This window comes from Camelina sativa, chromosome 5 (assembly GCF_000633955.1).
Source record: "Camelina sativa cultivar DH55 chromosome 5, Cs, whole genome shotgun sequence".
NCBI lineage: Eukaryota > Viridiplantae > Streptophyta > Magnoliopsida > Brassicales > Brassicaceae > Camelina > Camelina sativa.
In genome coordinates, this window is record NC_025689.1 from 9466263 (window position 1) to 9484222 (window position 17960).

Here is a 17960-nt window from a genome sequence, read left to right on the forward strand (position 1 = left end):
TTTTTTTTTTTTTTTTTTTTTTTTCTCTATGGGGACTTTTATCGCCACCACTTCTAAAGAATGAACCTTTGTATTTGATGATTTCTTGCTTTTCATACTATCTAGTTTTTTTTTTTTTTTGTTACAATAACTACAAGCATAAATCACAACACTTTGAGTTTGATTTTTAAAACTGAATAGGTTGTCAAGCTGTTCTTTTGATGAACAAAAAACCAAAACAAACCAGTTATTTTTCAGAGTTCGGATTAGTCTTCCTTTTTGGTTGCCAAAACCTTTTTTTCTCCTTTCTCCGTTATACTTATCGAGCTCAGAAACCCTTTTTGGAACTTTTGTATGAAATAATTAATTTGTAGAGAAAGGGTTTGGTGTTTATTGTCTGAAATCGTGTTGATGAACTATTCTTATCAACCAGTGTCCCTGAGCCACTTGATTGCCAATGGCATAGACAAAAACACCTCAGTCTTTTCAATTCAAAGGCGTCTCCTTTTCTGGACTTTCTTCCCCAACAACGCTTTCCCACACTTCCTGAAGTGTATATTATAAGGAAAAATCAACCGATTAATCATTATTCGCCAGAAAAGCAATTTATACCAACCTTATGAGACATCGACATGAATGGCACAAACAAGGCTTTCTTGAAATCAACACCAACAAAGACTGTTGACATTCACCCATCTACACATCTGCTTCACTCACACTTACCAACAGTGGTTTGTTTCTCTCATCTCTTTAACTCTCACAATTAATTTTTTCTTTTTTGAATGAATGTAAAAATATATTCAACCCAAAAAAAAATCCTTGGTACATTATATATATGCAGCTTTTTCCGAAAGAAAATTGATACGGCTAAAACATTAAACCCTTAAAATCTTGTAGCGAGCCAAGCTTGCAGAGCGTCTCTGAACTTAGCGGGTTTAATGTTTGTTGTGAATTAACCGGTCAAGAAACTGAGTGAAAAATAAGAGAAACATTTTTCTTTATGAAACTACATTTTATAAAACTTGGATTGATCTTACACAACACACACAAACTCTAATACTACTACACACTTACACACACAAGGAAAACACACTCATGAATCTAGGACACTCACTCAACATAGCTACAGCCACTCTTGAAAATACATTACTTCGTTTTTGTTGGATAAAAGGTATATGTTAATAGTTTGGCTTTCAACATGTGTTTTTACAAAGGTACGTAAGGAGTTTGTCTAGTTCCGTTTTCAAGTTAATAGGTTGGCTTTCTTCATCATGTGTATTTACAAAGGTAAGGAGTTTGTCTAATTCTGTTTAAGAAGTTTAGATGTGTTTTTACAAAGGTAAGGAGTTTGACTATGTAATGCTTAGCTTTGGAGACTATCGTATTTGGCGTACATAGATGTGTTTAATAATCAGCTCACTGGTAGAATACCACAAGGGACACAAATCATAGGTCAGCCTAAATCCTCATTTGAAGGGAATCGAGGGTTATGTGGTCTTCCTCTTAAAGAAAACTGTTTAAGGGAAGACACACCATCCACACATGAGCCCAAAGAAGAAGAAGAAGGAATATTGGAGTGGAGAGCAGCAGCAATAGGGTATGGGCCAGGTGTGTTGTTTGGATTGGCAATAGGACATGTTGTTGCTTTGTACAAGCCTGATTGGTTCATCAAGAATGATGGTCAGAACATTCTCAGAGGCATCAGACACCTTTAGAATTGATTTGTTTCTTTTTATTTACTTTTTTTTTGTGTGTAGTTTGATCTGTGAATGTGTCTCAAGTTACTGAAAAACATGATTATGGCATGTTGTGTGATACTACTTACTATGAACTCTGTTTCTGTTTATAGAGGAGCTGAAACTACTAAAAATTACTTCCACATTATTATGGAAACATACGAAACAAAATAAAATGTGGGATTTTATTTATCAACGGACGAAAACATGTGAATTTTTTTGAATAATGGAAACTTAATTAACCCTTAGTGTTTAGGGTTTTCTACAAAATTGTACGGATAACAAATAGGCATTAAACCGACTCTCGTATTAGGTTTGTTCAAATCAATTTAATCACATTATAATCAATTTTTTTACTTTTTTTAATACCTTCTCGTATTTTTTCCAATCTGAACTGTGAGTATCTGTCAATGTTTTGTTTTGGAGACACTCATCATGATTGGTTCTTGCCTTCTTGGCTTATTTCTCTCCTATCACTCTCGTGTGTAACAAAACAAACAAAGCATAGAAAATTAAAAGAAGCAGAAAATTTAACGAATTCAGATTCCAACGTGAAACCTTACATCTCGCCAGGATGATGAAAAACATCAGATTTCTAATATAGCTTGTTCAAAACTCAACTACGCATACAAATGATATCATCTGTTCCACACACTTATATGTTTTATACTATGTTTCATAACCTTTAGAATCTACCAGAGACTTTTCTTTTGTTCAAGCCGTGATCTTCACATCTTTGTAGATTCTCTAATGAAGCCTTGACCGCAGCTATCTAACAAGCTTCACGGAAGTTTTTAGGAAACGTCTTGGTCACAGACTTTTTACAGTCTTGTTCTCTGATCCTCTGTCTCCAAAGGTGAAGAAGGGCTGATGCAACATTGCAAATTTTGCGGTCTTTATGCTTTGTAAGTCCCTCAAGCTTTTCCATCATCCTCCTTGGCTCAGTAGGTTTTGGACTGATATTGATTTTCTTGAGTAACTCTAGTGCGTCAATGCACCGAGAGCCTCTCGTTTACCCGAGAGAATGCCCTTAGCGTTGGCCACATCAGCAGCTTTCTTTGCTGCTTCGAACAGCTTCACCATCTCATCCACTTTCTTGTTCTTCAGCTCCTTTTCTGTTGTAGTCTTCTTTGTCAATGAACCGGAACTTGGTACGTACGCAATATCTTCACCTGGCTTCTTCGTCGTACCATCCTCCAAAGCAACACGTCTTCTCTTCAGGTTGAGCTGCTTTAGATCATTCTTTGTATCTTTCTTAGTATATTTCTCGTCCCACGTATCAGATTTATGATCCTCTTTCCGCTTCAACACCGAAACGTCGTTCCTTGCTTCTTTCTTAATCTTCTCTGTTTCACGAGTCAATGATCTCTGATCTTCTTTCTTATTCAACTCCGAAAGTGTTATCGTTTTCTTAATCTCTACCGCTTCAAGAGTCTGAGAACTCTCGTCTTCTTTATTCTTCAACCCCGAAAAGGTGGTGGCTTCATGAGACGTAGATCTCGTTTCTTCCGTCTTCTTCAACTCCGAACACCTTGTGAGAACATGCTTCTTTCTCTCCAGACGAGCCTTGGTAAGAGTAGCTTGGAAAGAGTTGTCGCTTCCTTGGGTGTAGATTGTCTTCAACCACGAATGAAACAAAACTTGAGCTTCCTTACGGATCTTAGGGTTCCTATGACTTTTCAAAGCCTCCAGCTTAGCTATTGATTCAGAATGTTCCATATCCTTCACGGAAAGAGATAGAGACTTCAAGTGCTTCAACAAATCGATGCATCTTTCAACTCCGCCTGGTTCCCGTGTATTGTACGTAGCCTTCATTGCAGCAGCAGTCAAGTCACGTAAATCAGATCTCTCCTCGACAATACTTACTCTCATCCTTACTTCGTTCTTGATCATCATGAGTGGCTAGGGTTTCACTGTAGGTTGAATCGAAATATGAAGAGATTATGAGGAATAGTGGAAATATATATATTGATCTAAGTTATCAAACTATGGATGTACCCATCATGAGTGGCTAGGGTTTCTCTTCATTCTGATTATGAGGAATAGTGGAAATATGAAGAGAAATATATATGTTATGAGGAATCCTTCTTCTTCCTTTACTCCATTACCTATATTTGCCCATTGGCACTTAAATATAGGAATGTAGAAGACATTGTAATCAAGCAGTATAATATCCACCACTCTGCCGTAATAAGACACAACATCAACTATTGGAGAATTGTCTTTAGCACTAGCTATACACATTGCTGTGGCCTCATGCAACACACCACAGTTTTGAGTTTGCCTATATCAACCGAGACTGTATGAAATCGATTGCCATTGACTATGTAACCCGTGTAAGACCTTGCGCATAGACGAGGACCATATGCTAACCACTTAAGTGCATCTTCATGATCAGAAGTCATAGGTATCTGTTGCAAAAAATTGTCAACTATCATTTACTATATTGTAGAAGAATAGATGATAAAAAAAAAACCATAAAATAGTAAACATACCTGTTCTTTTAACCACGAGGCAAATTTCTGAAAATGGGTTCTCCACAAAAATACCGAATCACGTCTACATCTTTCACTAGAATCTTGAAGATGTTGTAGATGCATGCTAAAAAATTAAAAAATAACATTAACATTGAGTAAATGTAAATACAACAATATTATAAAAGAGAATGTAGAAGAACTTACTCCACATAAGGATCAATCAGAGCCATATTATGAATGACAGCAAGATGTGCTATGTTCTTCTCATTCTCAGTAAGAGTACATGAAGTAGGTGCTGATATAGGACGACCCTCCAAGATAGAGCAGTTCTCATAATCAGCATTTCTTTCCATTTTCTCATCAGCATTTGTAGTATTTTTCAAGAAATCACTGCAGAACCGCATGCACTCTTCAGCGAGATATGATTCAGCAATACAACCCTCTGGTCTTGCCATGTTTCTTACAAAGTCCTTCAGAACTTTCATGTATCTGCAGATAAAAATAATATACTGATAAGCATAAAGTATATTGTAAATGGCACAACTGATACACATACAGTTGGTTTATTAGATTGTACCTCTCAAATGGGTACATCCAACGAAAATGAACTGGTCCACATAACCGAACTTCCCTGCCTAAGTGGACTGTTAAATGCACCATTATGTCAAAGAAACTTGGAGGAAAGAATCTCTCAAACATGCAGATAGTTTCCACAACTTCATGCTCCATTACAGAAATTGCCTCTCTGTCAATAACTCGCTGACATAGTTTGTTGAAGAAAGCGCATAAACGTCCAATAGCTATCCTAACACCTTTAGGTAACAAACCTGTAAATAAATAACATTGAGGATTAAAAAAATTAACAGCTAATTATATATACAAGAGGTCTATCTAAAAGATTTCAATCTCTGATTGCAACCGGAAGAAGTTGTTGCATCAACACATGATAATCATGTGATTTAAGACCCTTAACCGTACAATCTTCTATCTTAACACATCTAGAAATATTTGAGCAGTAGCCATCTGGTCCTCTGAAGTCAGACAATCGCTTACAAAATACTTTCTTCTCTGTTTTGGACAGAGACCAAGGACCTGGAGGAAGGTAGGTTCTTTTCCCACGTGCTTGGGGATGTAAATCCTTTCTAATACCAAGCAGTTGCATATCTTTTCGAGCATTAACACCATCCTTTGATTTCGCTGAATGCAGCATTGTAGAGACAAGACTGGCGGCAACATTTCTCTCAACGTGCATCACATCTAGGTTATGCATAACCAGCATTTCCTACACAATGTATTGACAGATAATACAAAAAATGTTATATACATTTATTTTTTAAGATATAGCAAATCTAAATATTAGTAGAATAACAAACCTAACATATAAATCATACCTTCCAATACTCTAACTTGAAGAAGATTGACCGCTTTTTCCATCTGGATAGCTCCTCTTCATCTACTTGTTCTTCCTCTTCTTCTGATTCACTGGATTCATCATCAATATAGGAGGCTGAACCAACACGATCTTGCATCTTCCTCTTTCTTCCATTTACTATTACATTCCCAAAGTCATTTTTGTAATTTTTTAGTATTTGATAAATGTTATGACCAGTCAGAATCCTACCTTTTCTACCAAGCTCAGCTCTACCATCAAACCAGGTTTTCTTTCGTCTATAAACATGGTTCGGTGACAGAGACTTCCGGTGACACATATACACGTGCTTTCTAAATTACTCAACCACAAACTATCTGTGTGCTTCCCGCAAACCGGACAACCCATTATGCCTTTAACTTTGCAGCCTGCTAGATTTCCATATACCGGAAAATCCTGAATGGTCCACAAAAGCATTGCTCTTAAAGTGAATGTAGTGCGACTGAATGCATCATACGTTACCTCTCCCTTCTCCCACAGATGGTTTAGATCCTCTATAAGAGGTTCTAAATATACATCTATATTGTTTCCAGGTTGAGTTGGTCCAGGAATCAGCAATGTCAACATGATGTTCTCCTCTTTCATACACTTGTCAGGTGGCATGTTGTAATTGACTAGCAAAACAGGCCATGCACTATAGTTAACATTTTTCATGTTGAAAGGATTAAACCCATCTGTGGAGAGTCCAAGCCTAATGTTCCTTTCTTCTGCAGCAAATGACGGATACTTTTCATTCATTTGATCCCACGTCACAGAATCTACCGGATGACGCATTTTTCCATCTGTGCTCTTATTATTGAAATGCCACCGTAAGTCTTTCGCCGTGTCCTCTGACCTGAACATCCTCTTGAGACGTGGAATTATCGGAAAGTACCTAAGTACTTTCTGTGGAGTCCCTTTCTTCACCTCACCAGTTCGCTTGTTAATCTTCCATCGCGAAGATTTGCATTTAGGACAACTGTCGAGCTCCTCATACTGATTTCTAAACAGACAACAGTCATTCACACAAGCGTGTATCTTCTCATAACCCATATCAAAAGATTTGAAGAATTTCTTCACCTCATACAAGGACGTGTGCAATACATTATCCTTGGGTAGCATCTGTTTTAAAGTCTCAAGTAGACTATCAAAACTTTTGTCAGACCAACCGCTCTGAGTCTTTAACCGAAAGAGTGAAACAATCGCAGATAGCTTGTTGTAGTTTGTGCAACCTGGATACAGTGGTGCTTCTGCATCAGCTAGCTTGGCTAAGAACTCATCTTCTACCTTATCATCCCCTTCATCAACATCAATTAAATCACCATGACTAACAAGCTCTTCATCCATAAACTCGGCAGCTTTGAACAAACCTAATATCTCTTCGTTCCACTGGCTTGTGTTCTTTCTACACTCAGTCCTTGATTTCACTTCTCCATGATGAAACCAGTCATCCCTCGACTTGTAACTCCAATCCATTCCTCTTGTTACAAGATGATCAACAACATCAGCGGCTGAGTGGCGATATACGTTGCGACAGTCAATACACGGGCAAATAATAATTGAATTGTCTCCTAAACCTGCAGCCACAGACCTCACAAAATCCCAAGCACCTTTCTCATAACCAGGATCCGTTCTGCAATGAAGATAAAAGCAAAAACCAAAGGAAAAAACGAATTACAAACTTTTAAAAAAACTTAAACATAACAACTAAACCAATAAACTCAACTATACAAAACGTTTTCACATACCTGTTAAGATGAACCCATGTCTTGTCCATAACCATTATATGTCCTTACCCATAAAGAAAACAAAACAAAAACATAAGAATAACACAAACACCAAACAAATACCAAACAAACACTAGACAAACACACCAAACAAACATATTCACACATTCAGCAACAATTTATTAAAACGAAATATCAAACAACCAATTCGTTCAACTCTTAAACAATTTATCAAAACGAAGTATCAGTTTCATTGAGAGAACTAGCCTCTGTGTTCTGATGCAAGCAGGCAGAAGATCCAGCTGATGAGATGTGATTACCTGACAAAATTCAAATCGGTCAAAATTAAAATCAGAGTAAAGAACTATAATACATTTATTGAATGCCTTATACCTTTCAGGTGGACGAGATCAGCTGAATTCGAATCTACTGAGATCGGAGAGAGACAGAGGCGGAGAGAGACAGAGGCGGAGAGAGACAGAGGCGGAGAGAGACAAAGGCGGAGAGAGACAGAGGCGGAGAGACCGAGGCGGAGAGAGACAGAGACAGAGAGCGACAGAGACACAGAGTGCGACGGAGACAGAGGCTGACAGAGCCACAGAGAACGACGGAGACAGAGAGCGACAGAGCCAAAGCAATGGATACCGGTAAGAGGGACAGATCTAAACGGATATTTTGCTACACAGAGAATGTCGAAAAAAATTCTTGTTGAGAATCGAAATCTTGACAATGAGAATCGAGATTAGATGGAATGGAAAAAAAAAACTTTGAGATTGAGATAAGAGAGCTTTTTGTTTTCTGGGTTTTTTATTTTTTGGTCTAAGTGTAAAAGACTGTCTTTAATTTTTTGGTCAAAGAATCGAGACTTTTTTTAGTTTGCGGGAAAAAACCCATATAGTTTGCCTCCAAAATACACCTTCCCGCTATAATACTGATTTTTATGTTCCCGCTAAATGAAATTATATACTAGCGTTAATATAATGCTATGAAATACNTATTTGCACACTTAAAATGCACACAAAATCTGAACCAATGACCAAAGAAAGATAGAAATTAAAAATTAACTAAATTCTAGAATTCATATGCACCACCGCGTAAAGGTATATTGACTTCTGTGTACCACTAGTGCCACAAAGGCTTTTGGTGGTCTTATTGGCGCATATAAGCCATTCTTTTAATTTTATTTTTTTCTCTTTCTGTTTTGTACTATATAAGCCATGTTGTTCTTATAATATCTGATAGGAGTATTTTATATGAAGATAATTTGATGACTTTTGTGAGTTGTCAGGAACTAAAGCCACGCGAATGCAGTCAATGATTACAACTTGTGTGGCTATTTAACAAGGCCACAAGGGATTCGATGATTCACAAGCCAAAGAAATTAAAAGATTCATTACGTTTTCTAAAATTTTCACACTTATATCCATCTAAAATGTTGTACTCGTTTTGGCGTTTACTCTCTCTCGTTTCCATCCTCCACTGTGTCGCTGCTCTCCAGTGTCTTCCTGACCAAACCGAGACCCTTAAACGTTTCAAAAACGAGTTTCAGTTCTCCAGCATCTGCAGCGACGACACCAACTTTCTCCGCGGTGTGGTCTGCGATAACACGACCGGTGCTGTCACGTTTCTTGAACTCCCCGGTGGATGTATACGTGGAACTCTCAGACCAAACAGTAGCCTCTTCGAGTTGAGTCATCTCCGTTACCTTAACCTCTCTTTCAACAACTTCGATTCTTCTCTATTGTCTTCTGCTTTTGGTCAACTCAAAAATCTTGAGGTCTTGCTTCTCTCCTCTAATGGCTTCGCCGGCCAAGTTCCTTCTTCAATACGTAACCTACCCAAATTAACCAAGTTACAGCTTTCCCACAACAAGCTCACTGGTAACTTAGCTCCACTTGTACAGAATCTAACCAATCTTTCAGCTTTAGACCTTTCTTTTAATCAATTCTCTGGAACCATACCTTCTTCTCTCATCACCATGCCTTTCTTGTCTTATCTTGATTTGAGTGATAATCAACTCACTGGCTCATTTGAAATCACTAATATATCTTCGTCTAAACTCGAGACTTTACAGCTTGGGAATAACCATTTTGAAGCAGAGATCATAGATCATATTTCAAAGTTGGTTAGTCTCCAGTATCTCAGCCTCTCTTCCTTAAACATAAGCCACCCAATTGACTTAAAAATCTTCTATTCTCTTAAATCTTTGTCACACCTTGATCTTTCCGGAAACAGTTTAACACCAACGAGTATGAATTCAGACATCGAATTTCCAAAGGACATGGAGGTCTTGCTCTTGTCCGGATGCAACATCAGTGATTTCCCCAGATTCTTGAAGCCCCTAAAGAAGTTATGGTATTTAGATCTTTCCAACAACAGAATCAAAGGGGACGTTCCTGATTGGTTATGGAGTCTTCCTCTTTTAGTATCTTTGGATCTTCACAACAATTCATTCACCGGTTTCAGAGGTTCATTGGATCATGTTTTGGCCAATTCATCGGTGCAGGTATTAGATATTGCTTTAAACTCTTTCAAAGGTTCATTCCCTAATCCACCAGTCTCTATCATCCACTTGTCTGCTTGGAACAATAGTTTCACCGGAGAGATACCTCTCTCTGTCTGTAACCGAACCGCTCTCGATATTCTTGACCTATCCTACAACAACTTCACCGGCTCAATCCCTCCATGTATGGGTAACTTCAGTATAGTGAACCTCTGGAAAAACAAGTTGGAAGGAAACATTCCAGACGAGTTCTATAGCGGTTCTTTGACACAAACATTTGATGTTGGATACAATAAGCTAACCGGAAACCTTCCAAGATCTCTCCTGAACAGCTCTCTCCTAAGGTTTTTAAGTGTGGATCACAACAATATCAATGATTCTTTTCCCTTCTGGCTCAAGGCATTGAAGAATTTGAAAGTCCTTACACTCCGTTCAAATAGATTCGATGGTCCTATATCTCCACCTGATGAGCAAGGTCCTCTTGCATTTCCTAAACTCGAGATACTTGAAATATCGCATAACAGATTTACCGGAACCTTACCAAGAAATTACTTTACGAACTAGAGTGCAACTTCTATCAAGATGCATGATGAAGAGAGGCTATATATGGGAGATTATTCGAATGAGCGGTTTGCCTATGAAGATACGTTGGATTTGCAATACAAAGGTCTATACATGGAGCAAGGGAAAGTTCTTACTTTCTACTCTGCCATTGATTTCTCTGGTAACAAACTAGAAGGAGAGATTCCAGAATTATTGTCTTTTGAAAACATTGATCGCCCTCAACTTATCAGACAACTCATTCACAGGACATATCCCGATGTCTTTTTCCAATGTGACTGAGCTCGAGTCATTAGACCTATCAGGAAACAAACTCTCGGGGGAGATCCCGCAAGAACTCCGGAGACTATCATATTTGGCGTACATAGATGTTTCTAATAATCAGCTCATAGGTAGAATACCACAAGGGACACAGATCATAGGGCAGCCTAAATCCTCATTTGAAGGGAATCGAGGGTTATGTGTGGTCTTCCTCTTGAAGAAAGCTGTTTAAGGGAAGACGCACCATCCACACACGAGCTTGAAGAAGAAGACGAAGGAATATTGGAGTGGAGAGCAGCAATAATAGGGTATGGGCCAGGAGTGTTGTTTGGATTGGCAATAGGACATGTTGTTGCTTTGTACAAGCCTGGGTGGTTCATCAAGAATGATGGTCGTCAGAACATGCTTAGAGGCATCAGAAAGCTTTAGGATTGACTAATTGAATATATTGTTTCATTTTGTCTTTGTTTTTTCTGTGTGTAATTTGATCTGTAAATGTGTCTCAAGTTACTGAAAACAAACATGATTATGGCATCTTATGTGTTACATAAAACTCTGTTCTGATAACAGAGGAGCTGAAACTACTAAACCAGTTACTTTATGTTATGTTATTATGGAAACATAATAACAGAGTTTTATGTATGCAGGAGCTGAAACTACTAAACAACGTACTGATGTTATTATGAAAGAAACAAAACAAAGTGTGAGATTTTGTTTTTTTATGACCGTCGAAGCATTTTTTTTTTTACATGTGATTTTTTTTTTAATAATGTAAACTTAACCCTTAGTGTTTAGGAAATTTTCCAAAATTGAATTTTTAAGGATATAAAAAATAGGCATTAAACCGACTCTCGTATTAGGTCTACTCAAATCAATTTCCTATAAGAATAGGAACCTGAATCGTTTTTTACTTATTTAATACCTCTCCTGTTTTCCAATTTACTTGCAAACAAAGCTATAACCTTCCAGTTCCTTCTTTGGTTTAGAACTCAAGAGTTTCCTTCTAGGTTTTTTTTATTTTTGGTTCTACATCTTCAAGAGATTTGATCACGATGATGAAATCTGATGATCGTAGTGTTTCTAAGCAGCGACTTTACGAATTTATCGAGCAAACGGTTTCTGAAAACCCCCAAACGTTTGGTCTTTTTGAGTCGGAACCGTCTTCTAGACCTTCGTCGTCGTCTGTGAACAAAGAGTACGGTATTGATGACGAAGACAAAAGATTTAAACTGTTCTGTGCGGTCGACATATCGTTAGGGTACAAGGCTAAGGAAGACAAATCGGAAAAAGAGGAACCTAGGGTTTACTCAGGGCAGATTAATATGGTGGAGATGATGCACGAAGTTATCGGAGAGAGGCTTCAGAGCCTCTTAGAACGTCGATACAGATCAATCACTTACGCGGAACCAGAAGGACAAAACCCTAATCTTGATTCAGAATCTTCTCGGTCTTCTCGCGTTAGAGATCGTCGGTCCAAGGAAAAACGTTCGATTGAGGTGGAAGAGAGAAGTCGCAAGATACGCAAAGTTGATCGTGATCGTGGTTTAGAGGTTGAACCAATTCAAATGACTCCACCGGAGTGGCTTCTGAGGGTGATGAGGAGAGAAGGGGACAGCTACAATCCGAAGCTGATCTCAACGAGGAAACTGTACAAGACTGATCTCGACAAAATCCAAGGACGTCTCTCTGTTCCTTTTAAGCAAGTTAAAAATCCAGACTTTTTGACAGAGGAAGAGACAACACACATACATGAAAATGCGATGAAGCTTCGTGATGATGGTGTGAGTGTGGATTTGGTGGATCCTGAGATGAAAAAGCATGCCCTTGAATTGAGGAAGTGGAAGATGAGTGGAAACTGGAATTATGTCTTATGTAGAGGTTGGAACGATGTGCTTTCTGATAACAGTTTTGAGGTTGACGACTTCTTTCCTCTCTGGTCTTTCCGATCTGGAGAAGGAAAACTCTGCTTTGCTCTTGTCCCTTCCGATCTGGAGAAGGAAAACGATGTGCTTTCTGATAACAGTTCCAGCCACGGTGGCGGCTCTACTTCAGGAGAATCTGAACGTGGAAACTTTCTTACTGGTGGTGATGGTGATGGCGCTTCTACTTCCGGTGAATCTGGTCAGGTACAGTTACCGGTTAATCCTCCTTCGCTTCCAGCAAGAGAGCAGCTGGAAGCGAATAGCCTTATTTCTTGTTACGATATCATGGTAAAACACTACAAGAAATAAGGCTATTTGCGACTACCGTTTGTGATTGATTGTTTAGTCGCAATAATGTGTGACATTTTTTGCGACTGTTTTGATACTTATTTACGACCATATAAAATACAGAAGGAAAAGCGTCGCAAATTTACGACGAAAAAATACAGTCACAAAAATGTCTCACGTTTGCGACCGCATACATACTCTTTGGTGACTGATATTATTTCGTCGCAAAACAAGATGCATTTTGTGCCTACTTTGCAACTGCCTTTTTGGTTGCAAAATAGAGACTTATTTGCAACGACTTTTTTAATTATCATTTAGTAGCAAAGTCATCCCTGCATGTTGGCAAAAAAGTTGAGAATGTGGAAACTAGATGTACTCAACTTTTGGGACTCCTATGAAAATGGTCGCAAACGAGTCGCATCATGTCGGCAAAAAACGTGCAAAAGTATGTTAGGTGTACTGAAATTTTGTGACTTTCTATAATAGTTGCAAAAGAGTCGCAAAATTTCTCTTATATATATGCCACCATTTCTTCCTCCATTTACATCGACATCAAAGATAAAAAAAAACGTGAGAAAAAAAAACGAGAGAAAGATAAAAAATGAGAGAGGAAGAAAAAAAACGAGAGAAAGAAAAAAAAATAATGTGGAACAATCCATCAAAAGCATGGATGTACAATCGGATCGATCCATCCACTAATCATATCTAGTTGAATTATTCGGCGGGTGTGGAGGAGTTCATCGATTTTGCCAGTAGCCATGCACAAAATAGGAGAGGTAAGTTTTATTGCCCTTGTGTAGTATGTCACAATTCGAAGTCTTTGAAAGCTGCCTCAGTTTTGAATCACTTGCTAAGTAGGGGGTTTATGCCTAACTATTATGTATGGTATGAACATGGTGAAGATTATGATGTTGTTGGGAAGGAACTAGTAATCATTATGCTAATAATACAGATTATGCTAGTGCTAGTGAACCAATAGGATTTGATGGGGAGAATGTATATGCTGGGATGGTGAATGATGCATTTCATGGTTCTGTACAATATAATGAGTATCATGAACATGAAAGTGGAAATGATCATGTTCATAAACAACCCACCCAAGAAGAAAAACGGTTTGATGATATGTTAGCTGCTGCAAACACTCCAATGTATGATGGTGTCGGGAATGGCAATCGCAGTTATCGTTGGCAGCTCGGTTCATGAACAATAAGGTCGACTACAGTTTGTCTAAAAATTGTAGGGATTCATGGACATGATTGTTTACGGAGTATTTACTAGAGGATAATCAGACAACCGGTTCATACTATGAGACAGAAACTTTGATGTGAAAGCTAGGATTACTGTGTCATACATATGATATATGTATAGATAAATCTATGCTCTTTTGAAAAGATGATGAGAAGTTGGAGCATTGCAAGTTCTGCGGGAAACCAAGGCATTAGGCTAGTGAAGGAAGAACAAGAATATCGTTCAGTAAGATGTGGTATTTACCGATTGCGGAAAGGCTGAAGAGAATGTACCAATCTGAGAAGACTGCAACTTTTATGAGATGGCACGCTGAGCATAGCTCTGAGGAGGGATTAATGTTTCATCCTTCAGATGCGAAGTGGAAGAATGACACATTATTCCTCCTCTCGTAAATACTTTGTAAACAATCTTGTCCATGAATCCATACAATTTTCAGACAAATTGTAGTTGACCTTATTGTTCATGAACCGAGCTGCCAACGATAACTGTGACTGCCCTTCCCGACATCCATCATATAGTGGAGCGTTTGCAGCAGCTAACATATCACAAAACCGTTTTGCTTCTTGGGTGGGTTGTTCATGAACATGATCATTTCCACTTTCATGTTCATGATACTCATTATATGGTACATAACCATGAAATGCATCATTCACCATCCCATTATATATATTCTCCCCATCAAATCTTATTGGTTCACTAGCACTAGCATAATCTGTATTATTAGCATAATGACTACTAGTTCCTTACCCAACAACATCATAATCTTCACCATGTTCATACCATACATAATAGTTAGGCATAAACCCCCTACTTAGCAAATGATTCGAAATTGAGGCAGCTTTCAAAGACTTCAAATTTTGACATACTACACAAGGGCAGTAAAACCTACCTCTGCTATTTTGTGCATGGCTAATGGCAAAATCGATGAACTCCTCCACACCCGCCAAATAATCCAATGAGATATGATTAGTGAATGGATTGATCCGATTGTACATCCATGCTCTTGATGGATTGTTCCACATTAATTTTTTTTCTTTCTCTTGTTTTTTTTTCTTTCTCACGTTTTTTAATCTTTGATGTCGATGTAAATGGAGGAAGAAATGGTGGAATATATATAAGAGAAATTTTTGCGACTCTTTTGCGACTATTATAGAAAGAGTCACAAAATTGTAGTACACCTAACACACTTTTGCACGTTTTTTGCCGACATGATGCGACTCTTTTGCGACTGTTTTCATAGGAGTCACAAAATTGAGTACATCTAGCTTCCACATTCTCAATGTTTTTTGCCGACATGCAGCGACGACTTTGCTACTATATGAGAATCAAAAAAGTCGTTGCAAAATAAGTCTCTATTTTGTGACTTATTTGCGACTGTTCTAATGGACCAAAAAGGTAGTTGCAAAGTAGTCACAAAATGCATCTTGTTTTGCGACGAATTAATATCAGTCACCAAAGAGTTGGTCGCAAAAGTGAGACGTCTTTGTGACTGTATTGTTTCATCGTAAATTTGTGACGCTTTTCCTTCTGTATTTTATATGGTCGTAAGTATCAAAACAGTCGCACATTATTGCGACTAAACAATCAGTCACAAACGGTAGTCGCAAATGGCCTGTTTTCTAGTAGTGTGTAGTGAAATGCTTTACAGTTTTTTACGTGTATCGATCAAAGTTCATATGGGGAGGAAATCATAGCTAGCTTTTCTCAAATATCCTCGAAACTAATGTTCAGCTACCGACTTTAAAATCTTCTCGTAATTATTTTCTTTGTATCTCTGGTTAGCTTTAAACACAACTCTCTGGAAGATTACTCAGGGTATGTATATATATATGTATGTTCAGCTATTGTTGTTTTACTTCTTACATGAATACAAAAACACCTGCGTTGACATTCGCCTAATAAGTAATAACCAACTAGGTAAAACAGAGTAAAAAATTTGTTTGAAATATTACATTTGTAAATATATATATTTAGTATAACATTTATAATACAAACTTATAATGGTTACCAAAAAAAAAAACTTATACTGGTTTGAATTCATCAAGTTTATGAAAGTTTAAAATAGTTATCGTTTCACAATAAATTTTAGATTGACATGATGGCGGATCTGGATAGAATGTGAACCAAATTACTGATCGTTAGATTTGTATCAAAATCCGGAATTATCAAATCAGATAAAAATCACAAAAACCTGAAATTTCATGAACCGGATAATTTAAATAAAATTGTTTACCCGATCAAACCTGTCTGCTAAGCCATCCCGCAATGGGTTTAAATATTTTGAGCCGTAAAATGTTTTTGCATCCGTCCCGTTTGAATTCATGAGATCCGCGTGGGTTATACATGCATTTCAATAAATCATTTTTCTAATATATAAAATATATTTAAAGCTTAAACTTAATTAATATTAATAAAGTTAAGTGATAATGTTTTTAAGAATAACACATTTATTTTTATTATTGTCAAAAACACAATGGCATATAGTTGTAAATAATAAATCTAAATGAGGCTAAATAGTTAAATGTGTCTCGAGATCTCTACCGGTGACATATCAGCTTTTTCAAGAGAGTGCTTCTCTATTAATATATAAAGAATTAATAAAGTTATGTGATAAATTTTTTGAGAATAACACTTTTTTTTTGTCAAAAACACATAAGCATATAGTTGTAAATAATAAATCTTAATGAGACTAAATAGTTAAATGTATTTCAAGCTCTCTCGTGGCGACACATCAACTTTTTCAAGAAAAAGTGTTTCTTTATTAATATACTAGATTAGGACCCGCCCGATGTGCGGGTTTAGATTTTTAAAAATTAAATTAAATTTAAAAGAATATAAAGTAAATATTTTAGTAATCTATTCATAAAAGTAAATAGATACACCGAAGTATCCAATGTGACATTTGGTGTAAAAGGTGCGACTCTGCGGTTGAGACTATTAATCATGTTTTCTTTGAATGTCCTCGCTCGTGTGAAGTTTGAGATTTATCTCCGACTCTGGTCTCGTCAGAGGGTTTTATATATGAGTCGGTGTAATCGAATTTGGATTTTTTTTTCTGGAAGGGTGCCTCTCAAAAGGGTGATCCTGGTCAACTTCTTCAATTACCATGAATTTTATGGGCAATCTGGAAAGCCATAAACTAAAAAGTTTTTCAAGGTTTAGAGATTGAGGCAAATGATATAATTGCTAAGGCTTTGGGCGATAAGTTAGTATGGGAAGAGGCGCTCTCTTTTCGGTGGTCATGTCAGCTCCATCTCTATTTTCGCATGTCCATGTTTTTCAGCTCGTGTGTAAGATGGAGCCTCTCCCCCTGCATATGGAATTAGAAGAGTTGTTGTGGGCCATGGAGCGGATATGTGCTGTAGGAATCACTTGTCAACATTTTGAGACTGATTGTGTTGAAATACTCACTATGGTGCAGTCCAAGATTGCCCGTCTTTCTCCAACCTGCTCGATGAGTTTAACTTGTTGGAGTCCTTCATACTATTCTTCATCTCCTGGATCCCGCGTGCAGCAAATACGAAGACGGAGTATCTTGCATTTGTTTCGCGTTCTCTTATCTATGAAGTTTTTTTAATAAACCCCTTCCCGGCTTGGACAACTAAATGAGGAATTTCCTTTTAATTTATTGTTTGGTTGAAAACAAAGTAAATAGATACATTTTTGGTTAAAAAAATAGATGTAGATGAGTTCAAGGTTATTAAAATAAAATGAAATTTAACAAAGAATATATATTTAATTCTTTTTGTAAGTAAAAACAATGTATAAAAGTAAAGAGATAAACTTTTAGTTATAGAAAATAGTTGTTTTTTTTTGCTGTAATACACACAACAATATTTTACTTGTAAAA

General features: G+C 37.3%; 2 protein-coding genes and 2 pseudogenes across 2 annotated transcripts; 2 read left to right on the forward strand and 2 right to left on the reverse strand.

Annotated features, from left to right (window-relative positions):
* On the reverse strand, positions 2488–3608 carry LOC104789068 (annotated as a pseudogene).
* On the reverse strand, positions 3874–7383 carry LOC104789069. Its single transcript, XM_010514819.1, has 10 exons — positions 7349–7383; positions 6084–7233; positions 5936–6017; positions 5584–5741; positions 5159–5474; positions 4770–5019; positions 4397–4681; positions 4211–4316; positions 3983–4126; positions 3874–3897 (listed from the first exon to the last, which is right to left on the reverse strand). The coding sequence occupies exons 1-10, from the start codon at positions 7381–7383 to the stop codon at positions 3874–3876; spliced, it is 2550 nt and encodes an 849-aa protein (XP_010513121.1).
* LOC104789070 (receptor-like protein 12) lies at positions 8760–10394 on the forward strand. The gene has a single exon (XM_010514820.1). The coding sequence runs from the start codon at positions 8760–8762 to the stop codon at positions 10392–10394; it is 1635 nt and encodes a 544-aa protein (XP_010513122.1).
* Positions 11705–14065, forward strand: LOC104789071 (annotated as a pseudogene).

Excerpts from the sequence above, each read along its gene's own strand:
- LOC104789070 (XM_010514820.1), top strand. The coding sequence starts at position 8,760 with ATGTTGTACTCGTTTTGGCGTTTACTCTCTCTCGTTTCCATCCTCCAC.
- LOC104789069 (XM_010514819.1), bottom strand. The coding sequence starts at position 7,383 with ATGGTTATGGACAAGACATGGGTTCATCTTAACAG. Across the intron at positions 6,018-6,083 it reads ATCTGTGGGAGAAGGGAGAG|GATTTTCCGGTATATGGAAA; the intron begins GTAACGTATGAT and ends TGGACCATTCAG. Across the intron at positions 5,475-5,583 it reads TCAAGTTAGAGTATTGGAAG|GAAATGCTGGTTATGCATAA; the intron begins GTATGATTTATA and ends TACATTGTGTAG.